The sequence below is a fragment of the Tympanuchus pallidicinctus genome, unplaced genomic scaffold (genome assembly GCF_026119805.1).
Source record: "Tympanuchus pallidicinctus isolate F22 unplaced genomic scaffold, pur_lepc_1.0 scaffold8, whole genome shotgun sequence".
Classification (NCBI taxonomy): Eukaryota; Metazoa; Chordata; class Aves; order Galliformes; family Phasianidae; genus Tympanuchus; species Tympanuchus pallidicinctus.
Window position 1 is genome coordinate 46,828,347 of NW_026294802.1, and position 27,280 is coordinate 46,855,626.

The window sequence follows — 27,280 nt, forward strand, 5'->3', positions numbered from 1 at the left end:
AGCAAGAATTACCCAGACTTCCCTTATTAATTCCTCCCTACACCACCCCTTGACTCTCTTCCTAGATTTCTGCAATCCATGCAACAACTTTGGTTATTAATCTTTTGGCTTCTCATTTCCACTACAGAAGATCTACATTTCCCTTGTAGCCTAAGGGAATTTTGCCAATGAGGTACAATTTAAAGTGCTGGGCAAAACGAGCAATGAACTCAGACTAATCTTCACATACAAGTTGTATCTTTTTTTTTCTTTTTTTTTTTCCTAAAAATGTGCAAGCTTGAAATAGTGCCACTTAGATTCCTACTTCAAACTTAATAAATAGTTAAGATTGTATAATTTGGTCAAAACCAGAAAATGCATATGCAAAGAAAGCTATTTAAAGCTATTTAATGCAATTTAAATTAAATCTTCCTCAAAAGAATTTTTCTTTTGGCATCATACATTACTATTCTTAGTATCAGTTCAGAAAATAAGTAACTTCTTCAGTTGAATAAAAAATTACCCCACCCTTTTTTATTCAGTCTCAATTTTCAAATTTAAAGTAACTTGTTAATTTATTTAAGGCAGCTTTTTAACATGTTATTACACTAAAGAAAAATTTAAAACAATGCTAAATATTTTTAACTTGTTTTCCCCTCTAACAAGCAGAGAATTTCACTTTTTTTTTTTTTTCCATTGTAATATGTATCTCAGCTCAACTCATTGCCAAAATAAATGTTCTATGTCTTTTGAATTTCTCCCCCTTTGATGGAAAAATGGTGTAAAGGAGAACATCAAGGTGAACAACTTTGAATAACTTATTCATTATTTTCTTGTAAGTTGTGTTTCTATATATTGAGTACATCGTATCCCGGCATGACACTTGGGCTGTTCTATATATTCACGGATAATGGCAATTAGACATTTTGCAAACAATAAAAAGTTGAGCAACTCCTTCTTTCCTTCCTTTCGCACAACAGTTGGAGCCAAGTGGTTGTTCAAGCTTGTTATACGCAATCCTGTTGTTATAGGGAGAACTGTTCCATAAGAAGATTAGATATTAGCTTAAGCTGCCTTGGTACAACTGAATAAGCATGAGCCTACAGATATACAAATGCTAAATCCACTGGCATTATCATTTCTTAAGCATTCAGAAACCTCCAAGCTTTTCTAGATAGTAAAGCATCCTACTACACATAAGTCTATTTCACAGACACACTAAATCTGTTTATTTTCAATAGAAACAGCATTGTTCAAGTTAAGTTATAGAGTAATAAACAGATTAGGGCATTAGGCAATGGAGTTATTAAAAATGAAAGATCCTCAAAGTGAAAGGGAAGAAACAAATGCTGAATCCTTGATTTCAAACAAATATATAATGCAATTTAAATTAAATCTTCCTCAAAAGAATTTTTCTTTTGGCATCATACATTACTATTCTTAGTATCAGTTCAGAAAATAAGTAACTTCTTCAGTTGAATAAAAAATTACCCCACCCTTTTTTATTCAGTCTCAATTTTCAAATTTAAAGTAACTTGTTAATTTATTTAAGGCAGCTTTTTAACATATTATTACACTAAAGAAAAATTTAAACTTGCTCTTAGAAATCTGACAATATTTCATCTTTTTCTACTGTCTTCAACGGCTTGCAGCAATTTGATAATAATGCAAATGGGGAATATGTAACATTTTCTTTTACCTGAAAAGGTAAAACTTCTAGGGAAAAGGTTCATCCACTAACTTCCTCTAGGAGAGCTAACATATACTGAATTGAATTATAGGCCTTATGCTGAAGCTTGACACAAAAATGCTCTTAATGTCATCACAGTAATTATTCTTACAAAGTACATTATTGTATGAAGAGTCAAGAAAGTCAATGATCCTTGCTGAGCAAAAGGGCTTTTTACTGCTAGCTGTAGCTGTGCTTCTAGCATTACACAGTCTGAAGACTAAGTGATTCTACCAAAATTCACAGAAATAGTATTGGGTTGGGAATGGGGGGGTTGCTTTTAAAAAGTTGCTAATATGTATGTATCTGTTGTCTCTTTAAATCAAAACAGTCTTTATAACTGCCCTACTTAGGTTTAAAATACTTTGCCAAATCAAAAATAAACATTAAATTATCTTACATTTATAGCACACTCTAAATCAATCTAAATGAAATAAATAAATAAATAAATAAATAAACCAATGACCAAAATCTCTAAATTTTCAAAGTCTGACCAGTACTGAAAACTGAGTTAAATATTGAAACACCATAAAATATAGAGGTTATAAGAGAAGACCTAAGCACATAAAGCTAAGACATCTCTCTTAAGAGAATTCATCTTGTTGATAGGTACATGCCTTAAGAAGACATCTATCGCCATTACTAGTCAACAAACAAATAAAGGAAGAGGTACCCCTGTGCTAATGCTAATAGCACCAAGTCCTAACAAAAAAACAGTTATTTTTCTCCAAGTTGGCCCATTGTGCAAGTCATGCCTCAGAGATATACTGCCCAAATCAAATTTTAGCTCAAATTAAACTCTGTCATATTTAGGCTTGTGATTTGTTGTAACAGAAAAGGGGGAGTATCATGTATACTCTTCATATAGCATGAAAGTCAGAAAATCCAAATATATATTAAAAGTTACTGCTTTGAGTTATCTACTGTGGACACAGATGTTCTGGATGAATAAGTCATGCTAACAGTAGACACTGCTCTGCAGAAAATGGCAAGGCTTATGCACTCTTGCCACTGCCATAGACAGAATACTAGGCTAGATGGACCCCTGGCCTGAGTCAAGGGTATTTCTTACATGGTTATCTCCGAGTACAATTTTCAAGCACTAGATCAAATGAGAACATTATCACCTAGGTTTGGATATTCTATGATATCTAAACACGCTAATATTTCGAACCCCCCTGAAGAAATAAAATGAAATTATAGATGGTGTTTCAGACAAGTCTGGGGAGTGCACAGAGCACAGTGGTAGAATTTTTCCTGTTCTTTTTATTTTTTACTTTATTTTAAAGGATTTCTTTTTTTTCCTGAAAAACTTCTATGTGGAATTTTCATTGAATTAGTGCACATGTCAGGAAGTTTAAGTGCATGCTTGCCCTTAAAGGATGTGCTTGTTCCCAAGCCTTCGAATCCAGAGCATCAACAAACACATTTAGTATTCAATTTTCCACCTCCTTTATTTTTTATCTGAGACAGAATTCCTGGAATTGAAGAATGAAATATCACCATACTAAGTTGTACTTATTTCTCTTCTTCTGATGCTAGTACAGATGCTTTACTGCATTTGTTCTTCTATTATTTTCATACTTTTTTGTTTTGTAAAAAGGGAAACTGATGTCTACTGTCTACAGTATGATATGCTGGAAAACAATGCAAACAATTATCAACTCATTATTTTATTTTCCAGAAATGGAGTTTGAAAAAAATGTAGACTTTAAAACAGAATAATATTTTGTCTAACCCAAGTCACAAAAGAAGGTATACAAACAGTTGAGGAAATTGAGTTTTTTTCTTATGAGTTGTGGATTTGTTTGGTGTTTGTAACATGGGTACAAAATTTAATGAAGCACGGCTTGCAGTTTAATAATCCCTCCAGTGATGAAGCAGTCTTAGTATAGATATAACTTCCTGAGTTGTATGTGTATGCAGTTTGTAGATTTGCTATGAAATTCAGGCTGCTATAGTGCACCATGTGTTTCCTTGTTTACATCTACCATCTTTCAAAAACAACCTTGTTTTTAGTAAGTCAGGTTGAGTCCACTCGGAAATCAACACTGACAGCTAGTTTGTACTGACTACTGATTTCTATTTGATTTACCTTGAGACTGTATAAAAGGCAGAATTATGTTTTTTAATACAAGCAACATGCAGTCTTCAATCCCAAATCCCTTACAGGGAACATCACCTAGAAAGACTAGAATTAGTAAGTGAACAGAACTGATAATGAAACTAAAGGGTTAAGGCAAGGAAGCAAAAAAATCATCCCAGTGTGCCAGGGTAAATAATTTTCAGATTTTTTTTCTGTTCCATTTAGACTGTTGAGTGTTCTCTTTAAGCATGGCAACAACAGATTTCAGCACCAAAATCTCTGCTTTTTACTAACAACTGAAGACTGAAAGGGATAAGATTTCTTGTTAATACAAAAAGGTCAAACTGTCCTGATACAGATTTGTTGAATTTAATATACAATCATTCACACAGAATTTTAGGAGGGTTATATGGAATTATGCAAGAATTTGAATACTATTCTAGCATAATTTCTGAAGGCTTTAATTAGTTTCATCTATTAACATGCATAGGGCATCATTACAATACCTAGTAACTGATTTCAGGCACATAAAAATGCAAATATTTTGTCTAATCTTAATTTTTGTGCATCATTTTTAATTCTGTATAGTTCTTTTAAAACTGCATTTCTTCACCACGCTTGCTTGAAAACTTACTGACAATGATTCTGTGATGCGGCTAGAAATATATAGAGAGAGGGAAAAAAAATGAAGAGACCTATGCTTTACGACACTAGCTGCAAAGGAAAGTATTTGAGTAAAAGCCTCCCTAAGAATTGTTTCATTCAAAGGACTCTGAAATGCACAGCATCTTCAGTAGTATCCAAAAATCCATCAATATCAAATTTAACAGGGACATCCTTGAAGGTTTTCCGTATAGTCTTTACTATACTTTACAGTCTCATGAATCTTTGTGTAGGCTAAATACACAAATCTCTTTACAGTATCAGAACATTTATTTTTTTATATTATTTCATACCAATTTCTAAGCAGTCATAATTTGGCAATGTCTAATTTCCTTTTACAGTTCATTCTGCATACTCCAAGTCTTACTCTACTCCATTCTAAGTTACAGTAATCAATGCTCTAGGAAAACAGTGAGTCTTTCTAACCAAAAACTGTGAAAAGACTACTGTTCTAAACAAATATGTACTAATTATTTTTAAAAATAAAGAAAAAAAAAAGGAGCAAGGAAGACTTATCCTTAATTGAATAAGATGAGGTTAGAAAATAAATGAACAGGACACACTTAAGTCCATGGGCCCTGATGGGATGCATCCATCAGTGCGGATGGGGCTGACAGATGAGACTGTAAACTCTCAAGTGTCTTTGAATGATAATGGCTATGGGAGAGGCACCTGAAGACTGGAGGAAAGATAACGTCAATTCTATATACAAATTGACAAAGAAGCAGCATTCAGGAAACAACAGGCCAGTCAGCCTTACCGCAGTTCCTGGAAGGTGATGGAACTACTTACTAATCCTGTGTACCATTTCTACCTACAAGGAGAGCAAGAAAGTCATCAGGCGTAGTCAGCACTGGATTCACAAAGAAGTCATGCTTATCACCTCAGGCCAGCTCATGTGGCAAAAAATTCTGTTTGAAGCCAGAATTTAGTGGTGTACATTGGGGATAATACTGGTTCCAACTCTGTTTAATAACTTAATTCATGATCAGATGGTCATAAATGTGCTGACAAATGACACTAAATAGAGAGCACTGAAAAATACACCAAAGTTTTGTTGCGACAGGCTAGTGAAATGGGCTGACAGGAACCTTATGCAGATCAATAAAGGAAAATGCAGATCCCAAGGAGGAACCTGACACCACTACACACTGGGAGCTAACCAGCTGGAAAACAGATTTGCAAAAAAGACCTGGTGGGTCCTGATGGACGTGAATCAGCAAAGTGCTTTTGCTGCAAAGAAATCTACTAGGTTGCGAAGTATGGCAAGCAGGCTGAGGGAGGCAAGCCTTCCCCTCCACTCAGCATTGACAAGACCACACTTGGAGCACTGTGTTCAATTTTGGGAGAGACATGGATATACTGAAAAAGTCTAAAACGAAGAGTCACAAGAATGAAGAAGAGACTGGAGCATCCCTCCTGTGAGGAGAAGCTGAGAGAGCTGAGCCTGTTCAATCTGGAGAAAAGGAGGCTCAAGGATCATTTTATGAATGTCTATAAATATCCGAAGGGAGAGTGCAAAGAAGATGGAGTCAAGACCTTTTCACTAATACCTAGGGACACAAGAGGTAAAGGGAACAAACTGATCACAGGAACTTCAACAACCAGAAAAATTCCCTTACTGTGTGGGTGAGCACTGGCATAGGTTGCACAGAGAGATTGTGAAGTCTCCATTACTAGAAACATTTAAAAGCCATCTGGAAATGGTTCTGGGTAACCTGCCCTATTTGGTCCTGTTTGAACATGGGTGTTAGATCAGAGGTGCCTTCCAACATCAAACATTCTGTGATTCTCTGAAAAACCTACAATGAAAGTGGAAGTAGACTGAGACAAAAAAAAAAAAAAAAGAGGATTCCGTTTTCCCTATTCTTACCACAAGACACAATTACGTTATTTTAGCTACATCATAGCATTATAACAATAAAGGATGCTTTTTTTCCAAGCTATTGCCAGAAGCTATTGGTGAGTTCTTCTCTTCTCTGAGGTCCTCATACAGCTACTTAAGAAACAAAACAGCCTAGAGCACTCCAACCCCTCTTCTCAAGAGGCATCATCAGAGCTGTCAAAGTAATTACCACAAAACATTGCATTATAATGCAAACTGAGCACTGTAACCTCAATGTAGCTTCTTTTTCTTTTACAGAGAAGTCATTCTTCATTGTTATTAGAATATGCTCCCACCCCAGCCCCATGAGAAAAGAGTACAACAGTACAGTATATATTGGTATAATTGATAAGCATTCTGTTAATGTCATAGCTGTAACTACTTTCAAAATTATTTCACCTTCAGCCAAGTTTTTATCATAAGAACTTGAAAACTTTCAATACTTTCAGTACTAATTCAATAATTGTATAGGTGGCGAGATTATTATTAAGAGAAATGTTTTTCTTTTTTTTTTTCTTATGTAGCAGAGGTTTGTGTTGTATTACTGTAAACCAATGGAGGTACAGAAGTCATAAAACCAAAGCTTTCAGAGTAATTAAAAAAAGGTGGCAGGATCCTATACAGAATTCAACTGAATTAACAACATCAAGCCTAGCTTTAGCTAATAATCTTAATTCTATTTAAATAAGCATTAAATTCAATAAGATAAAGTTCCTTGCCAACTACCAGTGCCAACATACTCACTATGTTATATGCAGTATGTTACAGATGTGCAAACACTGTTGAAAGAACTGCCTTGATAGACACTTTAAATACATACTAAATGCTCTGGTTGGCATATTCATGGGAAATTGCAAAGCCTGTGACATACACTGATTCACCTTTTTATCACACTGTTTCTCCATTCAAAAAAAAAAATAAGGGATCAAGGGTCGTTTCTGTTTAGTCTCCATACTTTATAACATCAACAACACAACACTGAATGACAACTTGTACTATTGCTATGGACTTCTTTATAACAAGAAATTCAGAGCTGAAGAAAATAATAGACAAGTAAATGTTGATTTTTTCAACCCGCTTCTAAGGTTCACCTAAACCTCTCCCAGTAAAAATACATGAAGAAAGCTCAACCACCAAAACAAGAGATACTCACTGCTAATTGCGCTGGTTAACTGAAAGGGTAGTTGTGACCCTTTCAGAGGAGTAATTTACACTAGAAAGACAGAAGCATATAGTATAATTGAGTTCATGAATATTCAGAATACTTCTCAAAATGAAGATACAGTCAACTTCATTTTATGAATCTTTCGTATTTCTTTTAACAGCACCTGGATAAGAAGCAGATATAAAGACAAGTAATTACTTCATAATGCTTTATGATCATAAATCTCATTTGGATATTTCCACTCATTAAATTTTGTATCAGTTCAAGCAATGGGACTGTGTATTTCCATGAGCTGCAGTTCATTCATGGGATCAACTTTAGGAGGGAAATACTATCACGACTGAAAAGTTATTGTTATGACAAGGGTAATTATAATAGTGCTAAATGCTTTGGGGAGTAATGCAACCTAGCTCTGGTTCACAAGAAGCACAAAGATTACAGTTACAATGTATGTGGTATAAGATGTTATTCAGTATTATTAGCCCTGTATGGCACCGCTAAAGAGAAATAGTGGCAAGTTAGAGCTAATGTAACAGGAACTAGAGTATTTATAATTACCCTCTCAACATCTGCTCCATAAAATGTAATTTGCTCATTTGTACAAGCTGCTTCTTTAGCAAATCTCCAAATCCTTTTTGGATATACCTGCCCCAATTTGTACAACTTGAACGTGGCCCACAATAACCTGCGTTTTAATTTCAGATAATTTAAGGATGCTGCAGTAAGCAATCTGCTTATTTAAAATACATAACAAAGCAACACACAGGTATGAGTGGCCAGAGAGTCAGAAAGGAGGAATTCAAGGAGGGATTGGTTTTTTCACTTTTCAAGAGGAAGAGCTCTCAGATCACCAAGAAGAATATTAAGGAAAGCACTTAATATGTAGTTAAAGGAATCGTAATGAACATGAACATATGTTGTTTTACCTAATTTTGATCAACTTATAAGTAAAAATGTCTTCATTCTTTCAGTTGGTTTTAACACACCATCTGGTTTAATTATTCCTTAGGTAGTACACTACAAAGATAATAGTAACAATATTGTTAAGCCAATCAAAAAGAATGTTTCTGTTGTGATTTTTCACCAAGGATGTTTCTCTTAAACTCACTGATGATGAGGTCAATGTAAAAAGCTTTTGCATAAGAACTAGGTAACTGCCAACTTTTAGCTAATGTGAGTTTAGGATTATCTCCTCTATGTTGACTCAAATTTTCTGTGCATTCAGAAAAATTTAGTACCAATCCAAAGTACTCTTTTTAATTAGAGTTTCAGGCAAATTACAAAAATCCTTTGTAAGCATTTTAATAAAAGATACTGAAATGGTTTTAAAATAGTTTAGAAGATATTATGGCATTAAAAAAACGTCTTACAGGATTGTCTGTTAAAAGGCAGTAACCTGCAGTTTATTTAAGTCACATTGATTAAAGAATCAAAATCCTAAAGTCAATCTCAATCCTCATTTCAGCAAGGAAAGATATGCCAGTGAGATGTATTAAATCCAGTTCTTTGATCAACTAGGCAAGTGAAATATGGAGTATTCATTATTCAATGTATGTAATACCAGAGGGAAGGTAGGGATTTAGGGATTCACTTCAACATCTTTGAGTTGAAAAGTAATTTCAAGCAGTTTTGCATAATCCCAGTTTCAAAGAGTCCTATGAAGTTCACCATTCAATTCCTGCCAACTATCAACTGGACCTAGTTACTGCTCTTGCTAAAAACTATCCTTGTATTGATTCTCTTTAGAACTATTATTCGAAAAACTGAACACTCTTAAAAAATTCTTATTGAAATGAATATTTTGTTAAAATCAAAAAAATTCTATTGCCCCTGAAAGGGTTTTGGAACTAAGGAATACAAATAATTAAATTAGAGAGAGAGAGAGAGAGAGAGAGAGAGATACACACAAACATACAGATATATATAAAGTAAGTAAGTCTAGGATATAATTTCTTCTCAGGGGATGCATAAAGAAATGAACATTTTAAGGAACACACAACATATTAAGCTGAATTTGCCAAAAGAAAAAGAACATTTAAATCTTGTAACATGCATGCTTGTACTCTCAAATGCATGCTATTGTTCTCATTCTCTGTTCCTGATTTCAGCTATATACATGAGAAAGAACATTAGGTGGTAGTCATGAATTAAGTAAAAAGTGAACTAAAGCCTTATCCATCACATTAAAAACAATTTAAATCATTTTAAATAAACAGATTTTCTCAATTCTTCAGCTTTGATGTCTCTTGCACAATTGATGTCATAGAATCATAGAATTGCTCAGGTTGGAAAAGAACTTAAAGACCATCAAGTCCAACCACAGCCTAACCATCCTACTGCAATCCTAAACTACACTAGTTCGTGGTGTCTGATGACCCAATGAGATAAAGGAGGCAAAACAATAACTTCATATCTCAATGCAATTGCCAAATGAATTTAATGGAAACAATCCATGATTTACAGACTGCCTAGAAATCTTAATTAAACCAGGATTCTAAGCAGAAAAGAGGGAAAGGATTGAAGGGGTCTGGGGACAAGTGTTACCTTTATGCTTTCTTAAGTACCCATTTACAGCTGCTGCCGTGATTTCTGGGCAGAATGACTTTTTGATAGAACCAAGAGTGTATGTTTTTATGCTTCAGAATTAACAACTAAACTAAATACAGATGTAGCCCATAAGTTATGAAGATACCAGACAACTTTGGGTACTTGGACATATTTTATCAACATAAGAAGTGTTAAATAAAAAGAGGGGATTTCTCCTAGTAACTCCTATGGTAACTTCTCTGAACAAGTACATTACTACTGGACATATAATATTGAAGAGAAAGAGGGATTAGAGGTGTAACTTAAAATTTGAACTTACAAACCCTTAGTAATTAGTTCAAAGGAGTTAAACGTGTAAGAGATTTCAGGCAGCACAGACAACAACTCCATAAAGAATTCCGTAAGGTCCAACAACCTCTTGCCCTGGATGACAGTCAAGGAGCTTTCATTTTACTTCAAAAATTCATGTGGACAGTTAATGAGCACATGATGTTATACTTCCTCTACTTGTAGTTCATCCCTTTTCCATTATTTAAGTATTCAATATCATTCAGTATCATTCACTGGGGTTACACTTCATCCCATACTCAGATCTGCAGCATTTTTAAATGCAACTCAAATACATTTCTCTTGATACGTGCAATCCAAATGTTACTGCTTTTTGTAGCATTAGATATAAGGCATTCTTCAACATTATTTTGACCCTTGACTGAAAAACAAAATATTCCAGACTTGTATCAAATGACGTAGAGGTTGAATCATTTGGAATCAACCAGCCAAACAACAATTTCTACGTACAGAGACTACTGCAACAGCTATTTGATTTTATGTGTAAAAGAAAATGATTGATGCTTTTCATTTAGTATAAAACATCTGCACTTCTGACTTTACTATTTGGAAAGCATGAGGAGGAAAAGTAGCTGTTTAGAACAATCATTTCATTTGTCATGAAAAACGGTTTCAACTTTGGGAATAATTGCTGATGTCACTAAGTTGTTAGAAAGTTACTAGCAAAGCACTAAAATAAAAATGTATGAAGACTCAGAAAATTTTCAAATAATTATGAAAAAAGGAACAAAAAATAAAAACTGTTCACACATATCAGCAATTAAGACTACACAATCCTAAGAAAATTTTCCAGTCACTGACACACTACAGTAGCTACCTGACGTATCTAAAAAATGCTGAAAAAGGGAGCTTTGAAGTAGGAAGAGAAAAGCAATCACTTTATCCTTTTCTCTCCTTCTTCCCATTTTGTTGGGAGGAGGAAAAAAAAAGGAAAAAAAAAAAAAAAAGAGGGAACCTGAATTATTATGTTTTTAGCCATAATTTTTTTAATGGAAAGTTATACACATTCTACACAAAAGCTGTACTGGGAAATTAGCAAAAGATTAAGCTCTGCCTTGTTCTTTCCACTCACACTTCAATCAAAAGAATATTGATAGCTTTTCTACAGTTTTAATAAATGTACCATTCTTCTAAAAAGGGGTCAAATAAATGAATTTTCCATAGAGAATTTGGCACAATATTTTCTAGCAAAGCAACTTTTACCATAAATGCAGTAACAAGACTTTGATCTTGAATATGAACATACATGTACAAAAACGGACATCATGTTTATTCATCTTCTTTTGATTATGACTACTGATGCCAGGTATTAAAAGTGCTGAACATTACAACACTCAAATAAACCAGTGCTGGATGCATTCCCAACTGCTGGCCAGTACTAAATAACTTCTTCTAAGCAAGGAGTTTAATGTAGTGGATTAAAAAACAAAACAAAACTCTCTTGCCAAACACAACTGGTCAGCAGGGTTTCACAGACCAGGCCACCAGGCTGAAACAGCACCTGTGGCTGGGCTGGATGACCTTCTCAATGTAGGGAAACAAATGAACAATCCTATTCATTCTAAGACCTCTGGCATCTCTGGTACATCTGACCTCCAAGTACTCCTTTTTCCATTCCAAAGGCAGCTTCAGATGGTAAACATTAAGCTTGAGATGACTTCTGACATTTTTCTCTGATACACTCAGGACAGTAAAGACTGTTTTTCATTTGTTTGGTTGTTGGTTTCTGGGTTTTTTTGCCTACCATCTTCAGACTCACAATGATCACACTCATCCTATCTACTTGTCAACAGGATCCATAATCTGAGTGTTAGCAGCACATCATGTTCGCACCAGTGAACTCATCTCCATGCTAATTGTGAATGAAAGCTGTCAAGTGCACCTGTTTAAAGAGAAGCTGGTAAGAACCAAACCCTGGGAGGGCTAAAATAATGCTGGAAGCTTAACAAAGGTGCTTTAAAAAAAAAAAAAAAAAAAAAAAAAAAACCAACTTTCTCTACAGTCACTTCTACTAAAGAGTATGATTGTCCTACTAAACAAAATGCATTCTCCCGAGTTTCATTCAAGATTTGCTGGAATTTACCTGCTTTGCAGGTTGGACTGGCAGGGTGAAGCAATCACTCAGAATTTCCTATTTGCAGCATATACACAGAAGAAAGGGGAAACTGATTTTATTGGGAAATGAATCTCCAAATTGGACAAAACTCAAGAGTTCATGTTCAGTAACAGAAACCAGACATGAAGCAATGAAAACTTGTATAAAGTAAGCCCAGTTCAAACTTTCAAAGGCCTACACTGGTCTATAATAAGCAGGATTTCATGGCATCACAATTCCAAGACAGATGTTATGTTTGCCATTCTTGGCAATGTAAAAGATGTTAAAACAGTATTAGCATCATTCTGATACTAATTCCCACAAGATTAATGGAATAAATTACAAGTGCAGTCTATTAAGATTAATTTACTCTAAAGTTCTTTTGCATAGAAGAAAAAAAGTATCCTATAAAGTTATTGAACTATTTATTCTACAAAAGAAATGGGTACATTTGTTGGCACTATTTTATGAACCTGAAAGGTAATGGGGCCCATAAAACTCCTTGACATTTGTTTCTGAACTTCACAAATTCAGTGTACACTTGACATGTCAAAAGAAACTACTTTGTTTTGCCTCACAAACATTTCCTATGATTTATTCATTTCTCTTTAAAATAATTAATTTACTTGATACAGTGTCTGCCATCAAATGCAAAGTAACAACTGCATTAGGCCTGTCCTGCAAAACAAACAAACAAAATCCAACATATCACAATGTCTCTTTTTCAGGGTCATCAAAATGCATTTACATTTAGAAGCCTATTGTTACTATAAAATCAAAATTGTTCATGGAAAATTGAATTCATCCTGCTTAACTATCCTTCTTTTTGTACAGAAACAAGTTGAGCAATGGAAGAAAAAAAATATCTGCAATAAAATGAGGCTTCTTCTGTATGTGTGTGCTTGTTCTAAATGCGGTCAGAATCACTGTGTAAAATTACATACTGGGAAAAAATATCCTGCATTTGTAGATACCACATGAAAATGTTTTCATATTTTAGCACATTGAACAGAAAACCAAAGCACATTTTAAGAGTGATCTTTCAATCCCCCTTTAGTAACCTAGCTTCTGTTTTTTAAGAAAAGTACATTTAATTAGGTAAATTTTGAGAGATATTTTGACATTTTGATGTTGTGCTTGCATGGATTTCACTTGTGGAAGCTATTCTTCCTTTGTTAGCTTTGCTGGCTCAGACACTGATGCAAATCTCTGATGCGTTGTTTCATCATTAGTCATTTTAAATCAAAGTTCAAGGGAAAAAACAAACACTCTTTTCACCATTAATTCTCTTTCATTATATGCAATTGATTTAAAACGAGTCTTTTAAATTGTTTACACACAATAAATCATTCCTCATCTTGTGTATTTATACCAGTTCAAAATGCTTGTTTTCAGGAAAAGAAGCATTATGGTCATTTTCCCAAAATAACATCAACGGATAGACTACGCAGTTTGTAAATATATCAAGCAATACCTTCCTCCTTCCCAAGGATAGACCCAATAACACCTACTGTCAATTTGAAAGAAAGTAAATTCTCTTTCGTTAACACAATGGCATTTTAGAGAGCTGAAAGTTGTAATCACTCAGTTATCCACTAAAAGTAGATCAACCTCTTGGCAGAGATTCCAGCAGTGTCAGTATGCATAAGTGTAGCAACTGGATTAATTAGCCAAACAGACATAAAAAGAAAAAAATTGTTCTTCCAGCCTCATCTACAGTACTGTAGGGAGCTAAGATTTTCATTATTTTCAACAGCTTTAATTCCTCCACTAAGAAAGTTCTCATATTATGCAAGTATGGAATTGGAAGTTTTGACTTTCAATAAGTAGAAGTCCCTCACAAGCAGTAATGTTTCAAACCCAAGTGCCTCTGCAAAAGGCACTAGAGACAAAGCTGGACACACAAACCACTACCTCAAAGCAATCTCTGAACTCAACTTTTAGTTTTCTTTGTATGATTTGCAGCCATAGATGTATCTAATACCCTAAAAATCAATAAAGCTCTTTACCTTATAGGATTGGAAAGAAGTGATGTTATCAAGATTTAAAGTGTTCTCATATGATGTTTCAGGAAGGAGTCATCAAAGAAAAAATTACATTTATTTACTGACCAAAATATTCCTAAATAAAAGAAAACTACTCTTCTCAAAGATTCCAGACAAGATATAAGTAAACCAATATGATAACTTAATTTGAAATTAAGCTAAACTAAATCTCATGTTCCCGAGTATCACGTGGCTAAATTGTATCTGCTTCTGTGTGTTTATACATTAAAAGAACCTGAGATGAAGGTAAGAGGATAAAGCAATCAACACACAAACAAGCAAAAGCGTGAAGTCCCATGCTTTCATTTCTTAAGGACAGGTTTTTTTCCCGTGTGTGTGTCATACACCTGTTCTTGATATGAAAAGTTCTCTGTTGACTTTTAAAGAAACATTATTAAACTCAGAAAATTAATATCTAAGTTACAGTTCTTTTCAACCTGCTAATAGCCAAAAACCTGCTACAGCTGGAAAAGTGTATAACATCCAAACAAAACACAGACTTCCTTTTGTTATACAAAGCAAACTTCAGATGAATAATACTGAAATGTATTTAAAATTTAGATGTTCCAATCATGACAAATAACACAGTCACCATGTAACACGGTTCTCCAGAATACTGCCTTAGGCATGCAGGTCTACTGTACCTCCATAAAATGCAATATTACTTTTACTGCCTGAGAAATGTTCTACCTCTCTTCCCACCAATGAGAAAATGGAAACTGAAAGTGTTTGCTCAAATCCCCTGCATTGAAAGTGGAAGCATGTTTTTCCTCAGCAGCTCACTTCTGTGGTTCCAAAATTCTTTAAACTTAACTCGGAATCACAAAGAATAATAGAAACTATTGAATGCACATCATTCACACTGCTCTTTAAGTTCTACTAAAGTACATATATGCAAAATGATCAGAGTTTATAATTGGGCTCAGGAAATATGATACATGTGGAAGAAAAACAATCAAGTGCAATTCTCAAACCTCTGCAGGGCTAGCAGTTAGGAAGAAAAGCCTCCACACATAAATCAAGTTAATTTGTTTGAGAAGTCACTAGCAAGCCAACGTGATTCACACAGCTGCACTTGTCAGACTTAGTAATATACAAAGCACTTCAAAAAGCAGCAAGACGAATAGTAGGACCAGTTCACCTGACCTTAGTTAAGAAAAATAAAGAAAACTGAAAAATGTAGAAAAGTTATTACTGAGGCTGCACCAACACAGAGCACTAAATTTTAAAAGAAGCACTCAGGAAGGAAACGGGCATCAGTTGTGACAAGCAGCGAAAAAGAAAGACTGTGGAATGTACCAAGAATGAACTCTACTAAAGTAATGTATGAAATATTTGTTTGATTTTACAGATTTGGTCTGTGATAGAGATAAGAAAACACTATAGAAATTTCAAGGTCTTAATACAAATAATGAGGAAAAGTAGTTGCTTCGTTTTGTTTTGCATCTTGTACTAAGACCTCAAGAGGGAAAGAATTTTCACACTGCAAAATTGAGGACTCTGTGCACTCCCTTTCCTCTGTATAGAGATAAATTATCTGAGAAAACATTAAGCAATGATTCTTAGTGTAACATATGCTCAATACGATATCAGTCTCATAAAGTCAGTTAATATTTGTGCCAAATAATATACTGCCTTACCTATATTCCTGTCAAATGTCAAAATGGAAGCAGATAAAGATTAAGCTGTTTCACAGAAATTGATTTTGAAATGCCTCCAACTAAGTATTATAAATTGTTTCCAAACTAATTCCTTGGAATTGTATCAGAAATACCTTAAATCCATTTATTGTAATTACGAGTGGCAGTTCATGCAACTTGTTATCACCCTGAGAGTTTGCAACAGCACTTTAAGAAACTCTACAAAACACAGCAAAGATGCCATATAACATCTTCAAATGTTAAAGTCTCTTCAGCAAGGCATTATCAGTAAGATTATATTAAAAATAATGACATTTGTAGATAGGATTAAGATAGGGTTCTCTAGCTATACAGAAAGCAAACCTAGTTTTGCTCAGCTGTTAAGACAAAAAGTGTCCGTGAACAACCCAAAGTGAAGATACAAACCGTGGAAACACACAAAAAGTACAAATGTATTCCTTGAAAGGTCTTACGTTGATAAAAGAATGAAGTACAGGGAAAAAAAAAATAGGCCCTTAAGACAAAAAGGACTGTAAAAGTGACATTGGCATTGAAGAACATAGAATTGGGGAACTATTTTAGCACAAGCAATACTCTAACAAACATAACGTACTACTTTTTTTTTTTTTTTCAAAAATAGATTCTTATTTTCCCAGTAGGGGAGTAAGACAGAGCAGGAGTTGAAGGGGTAGAACTTCAAGGTTGTATGCAATTCATATCTGCTCTGATGTTCAAGGCAAATAGAATATATAATAGAACACAGAGTAGAATAAATAAACTCTTTTGGAAGGGTCCCTTAAAGATCAGCTAGTCCAACTGCCTATTTCAGGACTAACCAAGAGTTAAAGGATTTTAATCCTAGTCTTCTTCTTCCCTGCAGCATCCTATATTTATATACAAATTGTTAATCTCTAAACTCTTTCTTAGCTAATTCACTAGCAGGTGATTTAAATGAGTCAATCACACCGTAAAATTCTGCATAGTGCAGAAAAGTTTAAAAATGTTTCCTACAGAGCACACCTAAAAATGAGGAAAGCACAACAGTGACATTAATCAACTCTGATACCCTGACCTAAAACTCACCTAGTTTCCAGCTCTTGTGGAAAAGACAGCATTTTTTAGAATGTCTAGAATGTGAAAATACTGGCAACAAAACAGGAGCATTTACAGTAAGACAAAATACACTGCAAAAAAATGTTCAGATTACAAGCTGTTTGCAAAGATGTCTTCAGAAGATCCCAGTAGTGTATGCCAACTACATCTCAATTTACACTTCTTTTTTGCTTCAAAAGCTCAGAATCTTGACCTACACTCTTAATGAATCTTCACCACAAACCTATTTCTCCACACTTTTTCTTCCCTACAGAAATATTGAGCTGATTACTTAAAATTAAGCATTTAAACATTAACCATGAACCTTGAAAATAACATAAGCAATACTCTAAAGATGCTGTCAAAAACAGTAGAAGTCCTCTGATTGATAACATGTATGTTTAAATAAGTGCATGTTGTCTAAGCTGCATTATGGTCCACAAAACTAAACACAATGCAGTTTGAGGCAGACTGTCCAACAGAAAAGTATCTAAAGCAGGTTGCAGGTCTTGTACAGTAAATTATCTCAATTTCCATTGACTTTAAAAGATTATGATAAATGCAAATGACTGTACTGCAGAAATCTTCATTAAGGAAAGATCAATCTTATTCAAAAAGCTAAAAAATGTGCTTGTCATGTCTTTTAACCCAAACAGAACATAAATATTTGATCTTTTTCTAGTTGGAGCTGATAACCTAACAGGAAAACTGTGGGAGATGGAGAGGTCTTGTTGCTAACTCGCAACAGAAAACATCCACCAGAATTATTTTTGGTGTCTTAAAAGGATTACTGACCTGAGTGTTAAAATATGTAAATATCTGCTAGGTCTAATGTTTTATAGGAAATGATTTCAGGGAAACTACCACCTTTAAATTACATTCAATGAGAATGATTGCTAACGCCTCCTGTTTTTATTTTAAAAACTGAAGGGCTTTTTTTGTTTGTTTGCTTTTTTATAGTGCATAGACATTCATAAATGCTTATACAGTGTATGGGAACTGTTGAGTCACAGCCTAAACCACTGATTAATCACCTGAGGCAAGGACTGAGTCAGCCCTGAGGGCACAGGTGAAAGCAATTCAGCTGTGTGACTGGAAGGGATGGAGTCTGACTGCACTCCTCCTAGACCCCATGTAAGGGCTGACTGCCACTGAGGAAGGATCTCTTTCTGGAGGTCCTTTCTCTCTGTGGAACCTTTCATGAGAATCTAGATCTTTGGATACAGGTGAGCATTTCTTCCCTATTTGTTTCTTTTCCCATTTTCTCCACGATCTTTCCAGCTGTAGCACCAACTGTAACATACACTTACTCATCTTGAGATGATTCTTAAGGTGAACGTTCAATAAAGTACTGCTGATAGAGTGTACTGAAAAAGTCCTGGAACAGCTCTCTGGTATTTTTCACTAAAATTATTTTCAAGATTAACTCAGATGATGGGATTAGCTCTATTCAGAAAACAATTTTATATTTTTTTCATTCAAAACTATATCCAGAACAGAAAAAGAGAAAATGGTGTACTCTTTCAGTACCACCAGAGAACGCCATCAGTGACACATAACTTTGCACAATATCAGATATATTCGTATTTTGGTTAGTCTGAAGAAAGATAAGAAGTGTCAGGCATTGCTGGTCCCACAGCACTTCTATGACACTTCTATGTCAGCAAATGAACTATTTAAAGAAAAGCGCAGAAGCGTAGCTTAGGCTCACTTCTACCATTTGGCTAAGCTGTTTTACCAAGCTGCAGTAGTATAGTTCAATGTAAAGATTAGATATTCTACAAAGAGGGGTACAGAGAGATCTGAGAGTATTAAAAACAGTACAGGCATTTGGCATTAACAGTATGTCACTTTGTCAGACTATCATCTCTTAGAATCTCTTTGTCAATATCACGGTCTTGAGAATCAAGGATCAAAAAAAAAAAAGGCCTAAGACTAAAGGTAAAAGCCATCATAAATTACACTGATTAACAAGAGCACAAATTCCTCTTACTTTCTGATAGGTTGAATTTGGAACCCTCCCCCCCCCCCCCTTTTTTTTTTTTTGTTATCCCCATACCTAGTAATTTCTTTTTTCTGTAAGAATTCAGGGCCTTTCTCTCCTTAATGATATAGCTTTGTTAGCTAATGGAACCAGTAGGTTCTATCCCTGTGCTTGAGTACAACTGGTCACTATGATTTTACTTTGTAACCGAAGAAAATCAGGGATGAGTTCAACCAACAGAACTTGCAACTTGAATTGTCACCAGTCTCTCTGCTATTCTGCTCTGGACTTTTGCTCAGTCTTTGCTACACAAAATAATAAAACAGAACAAATCTGTTAACAGCACTCAGGAATTAAACTCCACACAAAGCGAACAGCCTAAAGACAATGATAGCTCCTATTCTGAACCATCACAACACTAAAGAGAACAAGGGGGTTATGTCTCAAATTGCCTGTTCCAGTCACAAAGACAGAAAGAAGCTTTATTTTGCCAGATGTTATCCTGAAAGCACTGTAAAATTCTACCCTATTACCACATTCTCTTTTTGGAAGAGCAGGAGCTGCCATCGTTGGAGAGCCAGGAGTGAATGGCCTAAAGTTGTATCAGGGAAGATTCAGGCTGGATATTAGGAAAAATTTCTTTATTGATGTCCTGGGCTACAGACTAACAAGTAACAAGCTAACTCTCACTCAGAAAATACCTTACTACATTCCTCACCCCAGAATTAGATGAGACACTTGGTTGTTGCCTGAGAGCAAAGAAGTGTTTGAAGAAAGGTGACCAAAAAAAAAAGTCCATCCAAAGCCTGAAATAGAACAAGTCACAAAAACTTCAGGAAATTAGTAGATCATCATATGAATGCAAAATTATACACAATTATGTCTGCAATTCCTATGCTTTAGTCAGTCTACACTTTTTTAAAAATGCACAAAATCTTTGAAATAAATGTCTACAGAAAAAATATTGGAAAATACGTATATTTCATACAGTTCATACTTTTCCAAATAGTAAAATCTTCTGTTGTGACAATTTGCAGGGCTAACATGAAAGTATATCACTGATTTCCCAAAAAATTAACATAAAAGTACATCTCCAAAGAGATGACTTCCCAAAAACTCCACAATATGTAATTTTGCCATTTGTCTGTACAAATAATAATGTAACTTCTCTTTAAACAACCCCAAAATAACTAAGTTCCCAGTTCAACAGCAGAACGACACATCTGATCAAATATGAACCTAAGCATGAAAACACTCTGTTCTGAGTTTTGCAACAAATAATCAAATCAGAAAGATTACAGTTAACCAACACTATGTAGATTTGTCCTTGCTTTTCACACTGCTGTCCACAGTATCCAAAAGCATTTTTGTTAAAGACAACATTCAAGGCACCTATAATGAGAATGTATTTACTATGTCACATGCAGCTCTAGTTGGTTCAAATAATGGTTTTATGGCTAGAATGTACACTGAGCAAGCAGGAAATCTAAAATAAATTCCAAGGGCTGCTCTAAAAGTAATGTCTCTTAGTCTATAACACTGGCCCTCAACATCAGAGGCAGATGGTGGTGGTACAGCAGTAGAGGCCAGAGCAAAGGGGCTCTGCTGCACACTCCCAATACTCTTTTCACAGTTTACCCTATAAGATCTTAGTCTCCCTCCTACAACCCTGCTGAAGGACAGGAAGAATCCTAAGCCACATATTTAATTGAGAACATCCATTCTTTCCAGTGTCTCCATCCTCCTCTGCTTTACACTGTATCTATCACTTGAGCTATACCTGCACAGAAGCTGTAGCTTTCATAATTTGAGGATGCATTCGAGAACTGTAAACAGTGATTACTCATCCTTAAAGGCTGAATTCAACATTAAAGGCAATAAGAAACCATTTCCTATGTTGACACCCTGAGTTCTACATAAAGATCATCTGGATGAATTACAAGAGATGAGCCAGATAACCCCCCTGTCAAACAAACAGCAGAGTATTGTAGAGGTCACTAAATTTAAAGTGCTGGTTTTAATTTTATTTATTTCTTAAGAAACCTTTCTAAAAAGGTGTGGCAAGGATATTACACAACAAAACAACTTTAATATTTTGGCTTTATGTAATGTTATAAAAGATTACGTGATGTAGACATAAACTAAAAGAAGTCTGAATTATAACTGTTGCTTTATACGTCACATTAATTCCACTCTTGTGGAGTTTTGGAGAAATACAAGCACAGTAATTCTTGCAGAAAAACTAATAAAACTACAGACCAGTTGTACAGATTTTTTTTTCCATTTGTAAAAAACAGAGAAAGTGGTATGTATGACATAAGATCAGCAATGGGAGCTGCAGTCCTTCATTCAGTGGAGACTGGTTTACATAAAAAGCAAACGAATAGTGAGACTTATCATGCAACAACTGTTCAGTAGCCTACAGATGATGATGCAGTAGTGCCTGTTTGAGAAGTGCCCAGCTGTCACTGCTAGTGTTCATCCCTGATAGCAGTCTCAAACAGTGTAAGGAAACTACAAGCCCTGAAGACTATAGTAATCTTTGCTTTCTAGAATTACATAATTACAGAACAGGACAGTTTAAAGGTATTTCTCAAGCGAGCAGTGTCCAACATGTAACAGCAGAATTTCAAATTAAGGTGAGATCAATGTAATATTTTTGATAAGAATTATCTATATTTTTAACAGTACAAAGCCAACCCAAGTCTTTCAGATGCATTTTTATTTGTGCTAAAGGCCTACCTTTCATAAAATAACTTGCACTTACAAAGCAGAATTGTTGAGTTAGAAGAAATATTTTGCATTTTGATAGTAAAATGAAAATAAATAAGTCAGAAGTTCATCACCAGAGCTTCATATTGCTCTCTTCCAAGCACAGTGTTAAAAACATGAAACTGAACTTTCCAAGTACTTGTTTTTGATATAGCCTTTCAAAATAAATAAATACGTAATAAACTGCTTGCTTGTCCTTAAAAGTATTAATAGAACAGCAAAATATCACAGGGGTGTAATGTTCTATTTCTTATACTTATGAAACAGTATAAAATACAGAAAATCAAAAGCTCCCAATAGCTACAGTTTCACTAATGCTGAATCATTTGTTGTTTAAAAGTCATTATTTACATATAAAAAGCACCTCCTTATTTACAGACAAATCAAATGAAAAAAAATGCACTAGGAAAAAGAGAAGATGCTGACTCTAAAACACATCGGCTGGATTCTTCGTGTAGTTAGTATACAGCTTTGATAACACAGAAAATTCAATTGGTTTATTGACCTTAACATGTCAAAGAAAAAAAAAAAAAAAAAAATGCAAAGTCCAGTTACAAAAGGTGGGAAATAAAAACAATTCAGCATATCTTCACGACATTAAAACAGTAACTTAAGGAATTCATTGTAGGTCTCCTGTAGGTCTGTGTGGTCTCCTACTGCTCATTAATTATGTAGGGCACGCATCTGAGATCTAGAAAATGCAATACTTTCTGCAACTCTGAATTACAGTTTCCTCTTCTACCAGGATAGCATTTCTAGACTGTTTCTACATTTAATGATGCTTCTGATGAGTGAACAAACTCCTTGGTAGACACTCAAGTGAACTTTCTTTATTAACAGCCTAATTTACTACTTTAATCTACTCCACAGCCTTCTCCATTGGAGAATCTACCGAATGTCTAGGGAGAGAATATTACATTATATGTATCACTATAGCAACTAACCTAATTGATCTGATGCAGGTTTCTCTTCCACCATAGGATGGAGCCACTATCCCTATGTATAATCTAAACATTTAAGAAATAATAAGTTATCTGCTCATCATTTTACAATGACAAAGAACATAACTGTACTTTGGAAAGTAAAGTATAAATTAAATCTAATGGCTTGTACACATACATTCAGCGCAGGCTTCATAGTATCTGTTTAGCTGTCAGCTGGAACTCTGAGTACAGTATTTACTAGTTGCTTTCAGTAAACAGGAACAACCATGGAACAATAAATACGCTCCCAGAAACAGAGACACAAAGTAATCAGGAGAAAGGAAAGAAATATTCATTGACTAATTCAGGAACAAGCTTCACCAGAGTAGTATATTAAAAATTAAAATAAGCATGAAGTAAAGTAAAACTTCAGAAGTTTTACATTTTCCCTTTTCCACAGCACTGTAAGAAAAAGTTCTGATTTTTTTTTTTTTTTTTTTTTTTGAGCCGCAGAATTTGATGCAAATGATACAGTGGGAGAAAAACAAAAACGAGGTTCCTGTAGTAACATGAACAATACATTCACATGATTGTTTTTTTTCCCACAGAATCCTGCTTCATATAAGAGATATAAGAGATATAAGTAACCATACTGCAATTTAGCTGAATATGAGGTTTGTAGAGAAATACAGAACTTTTTACATGGTCAAGTTATTCTCCATTTACATTTAAAAAAAACGCAAGACTCTTTCTCTTAAAAAGCAAACCAGTCATTATCCTCGCCACCACAATTATGCTTTTTCTCAAAGAAAAAAAAATAAATAAATCAGCTGAAGGAAAAAAAAATGAATAAATTCTAGGTTATCTTAAAAAGAATTCATAATTTTGCAGTACTTTACCTTGAAATAGCTGTATTTTTTTCCTTGATTTTTAGATATCTTCAGCCTTTACACAGAAAAAAACATTTTTGCAATTTTGCAAATAGTACAGCTAGATGAAGTGTACACGGTGCTTCATTAACATTTGGAATTGTGGTTGTCAAATGAGTGAAATATTGCATAAATGGTGGAGTGTTTTGACACTGCATATTTTAGGCTGCATAGTGTTTTTCAGCATTATACGGCATGAAGAGTGCACTCCATGTGGAAAACTACTGACACTGAGTGAGATAAGTAATTAGGAACTGGTCATTTAAACACATCAGAAATTGTCTTCCTATTAGCTAACATTTACATCTATCAGTGAATAATGCCAATAATAAAGAAGATGTAACAACTCAAGTTAAAGGCTTTACTCCTTAAAAAGAGAACAATGTCAAACCTCTCACTGTTGAGCAAAAGCATCTTCAAGGACTTTACAATTAATGCTTTCTGAGGTTATGCTCATAGAAGATAAACTCACAGAAGAATTTACGTCATTTCATAAAAAGCTTAGGATCCTCCAGAGATTTCTAAAACAAACTTACTAAATTCCTTAATAATTCCCTTTACATTTGAACTATTCATTCTCAAACATGCTCTTACTGATGCACTTCTCCCTCGGTATGTATATCAATTCTTGTAAATCTTAAGTGTCGCCAAGTATACCCTACATATTAGTACACTGAATATGAGAATACAGATCTATGTACAAAATGAAATTATTTAGAAGAGTGGCCTGTTTGAGATGATTTTGAGATGAGAAGTGCAAAGCAAAGTGTGTTAAATTATAAGTCATTACAAAATATGCTATTCTTTTTTGGAATAAGCTTCGTCTCGCTGTTGTCAGCACAGCATCCCTGTAATGTGCTGAGAAATGAATTAAAGGTTTTCTTTGCCAACTCTTTTTTCAGAAAAATAAAAAAAAAGAAACATAGAAGAACAGGAGAATGGGCTACATTTTGAAAGAAATGGAACAGAGTTAAAAAATGCAGCAGACATGCTCCTGAAAACCAGAATCCATTTCCTATTCATCATAACCTCCACCTATTATAGCCCAACACAACAAGCCCAGAGAAAAGTCTTCATATTACAGCTAAGGAAAAGAATAAACACTATGGCTATATTATAGGTCACACTCAGCTTGGGAAAATACAGTGTGGATGCTGTATCTGGCAAAGTTGTGCAGGCCCCTCCTGATAAGTTACTGTTTTGTATTTAATTACTGGATAGGAATTTTGCTTGCTTGCTTCTACTCCTCCAGTTGGAAAATTATTAACCTGGTATGATGGTGAAACGTGCATGCCCCAAAAGAATGGGTAGTAATAATATTTATATTGCATAACTGCTTGTAAGTTACACTTCCTGAGATCACAGAACTGGAACAAGAAAAAAATTCAGACCTTTAAAAGTACTGGTATTTCAGCCACTTGATTCTTAGAGATTTATCTCCAAGTGAGTGTGATTAATGGACTATCTACCAAGCTTGAAAAAGAATATGCAACACTCTACTGATGAACCTAAAACCAATAACAAGGGCTCACTAAACTGCTGAGGATGTTCTATGGGAGCATCCTGGCTTGTTCCAGTGCAATTTCAGTCAGAGAACCACACATGATCCAAGAGGTGTCAAGGCACCTGTCGCTTGACTAAGTATACGCTTCCTACAGGAATTAACATAAGCAAAATTGCTCCCATTGATGAAATGTGGACTGAAGTAGTAAAGCATGTATGCAGAGGGAGAAGTGGCTAACATCTGGTAACAGATCACTAGATCACTGTTACTGCAATTGAAAAGTTAGCTCCTTAGATCCAATAAGTGTTCATGCTTACAGTAGATACGCCATATCTTCAACCTAAGGACACTTTGTGCTTCCAAGAAACAGCAGTATTAAAGTGTCACTCTACCTAATTTACCAGGAGAGGAGTCAAACTGTAGTATGTGCTGTAGCATGCACCTGCCAGACTCAAACCTCAGTCTTCACCTGAAGTGTTACCTAAGGATTTACATTCAGGAAAAGCACCAGGACAAACATGTACTTACTGCAGTAAGCGATCAGGAGACTAGCCAGGATCATGATAGCCCAGAAAGTTGAGGACATGCTTGGCAAGGCATTGGCATCTTTCCTACTGCTTCTCCTGGGAGATGGAGCCATTGAAGCCACTTCCCCAGAAAGGGACAAAGTCAGACAGGTTCACCAGCCAGCTCTCCCCAGGACCGACGGCCTTTCTCCACACATAATCCCAAAGGCAAGCATGTTCCACAGCCGCACGCTCCTCAGCAGCAGCACGCTCCTGCGGCAGGACGCATCTTCCAGCCGGAAAGCCCAAGAGTCTCTAAGGCGTGCAGGAGTTCGCTGCGGCAGCCGCAACCAGGTTTCCTCCTGCCGCCGTGGCGAGGTCCACCAGAGTCGGTGCGTCCTATGGGAACTCGGGGGCCTGGCGCTATGCCGAGCTTTGAAGATGTCCCACAAACGAGATTGCGTTTTGTTTTTTTTTTTCCGTCCCCCTCTCCTTCCTTTTTCAACGGGCAGAAATTATCCCGCTCTCTCCTCGCTCTCCTCCCCCTCTCCCAGGAGAGGGGATCTCCTCAGACACGGACCGGGGCCGAGGCGGTGCCAGCAGTGGGGCGGCCTCTTCCGCCCCCCACCCGCCCAAGCGCCGCACTAGGGCGCCCACCGCCTGACGGCGCCACGCCGCATGGCAGCCGCGGGGCCGGGGCACCAGGGAGCCCGCCGCTACCTGCCGCCCGATCAACGCTTCATCGGACAGCGCCGCGGAGGGGAGAGAGTGGTCCCGCGGAAAAGACGGGGAGCCCGGCGGTTCCCGGCGGCCGGGGATGGAGACAGAGGGGAAGGACGGTCCGGTCCGCCAAGCAAAGCGGCACCCCGCGGCGAGCCCAGCCTGCTCCCTTTCCCGGCCGGTCCCGCGGATTCGCGGCGAGCGGGACACTTCGCGCGGGGCAGTAGCGACAACGAGACGCTCTCCGCTGCGCAGCCACAGCTCCGCTCGTAATCTCTGCAGCAAGAGCGACGCTGGCCTTTCAAGTAAAAAAAGGAGGAGGAAGAGGAGGAGGAGGAGGAGGAGGAGGGGGGACGGTGGTCACGCCCACAGGTGAAGAGCGCACGGAGCTGCCCTTCTCCCGGCGCCGCACCACCTGCGCGCATCCCCTGCAGCCGCGATCCCGCTCGCCGCCGCCTCCGCTGCGGGCGCGGTGCGGGGGCCCTTGGCGGTGGCGGCGAGCTCAGAGGCTCGGAGAGGCGATGGGAGGGAAGGAGGCAGCGCCCGGCCAGAGCCCCCGGAGCTCCCGAGACGGCGTTTCCAAAGGAAGGGAGGGGGCCTGAGGCCTCTGCCTGCCCCATCACCTGCACAGCTCAACATCTGTGGTCACAGAAACGTTTGTCGAATCA

General features: G+C 36.3%; 1 protein-coding gene across 5 annotated transcripts in view; it reads right to left on the minus strand.

Annotated features, from left to right (window-relative positions):
* TAFA5 (TAFA chemokine like family member 5) overlaps window positions 1–26,910 on the minus strand; it is a 442,754-nt gene extending 415,844 nt beyond the window's left edge. For 3 of the 5 annotated variants that reach the window (XR_008202823.1, XM_052668830.1, XM_052668832.1), the window contains exon 1: window positions 25,915–26,910. Coding sequence is in view for 3 of the 5 variants with exons in the window: in XM_052668830.1 (XP_052524790.1) it covers window positions 25,915–26,026 (112 nt within the window). In the remaining 2 variants the exon portion in view is untranslated. The remainder of the gene's footprint in view (window positions 1–25,914) is intronic. The other 2 variants (XR_008202824.1, XM_052668833.1) reach the window with 2 other exon arrangements.
* Window positions 26,911–27,280: the final 370 nt, after the last annotated feature.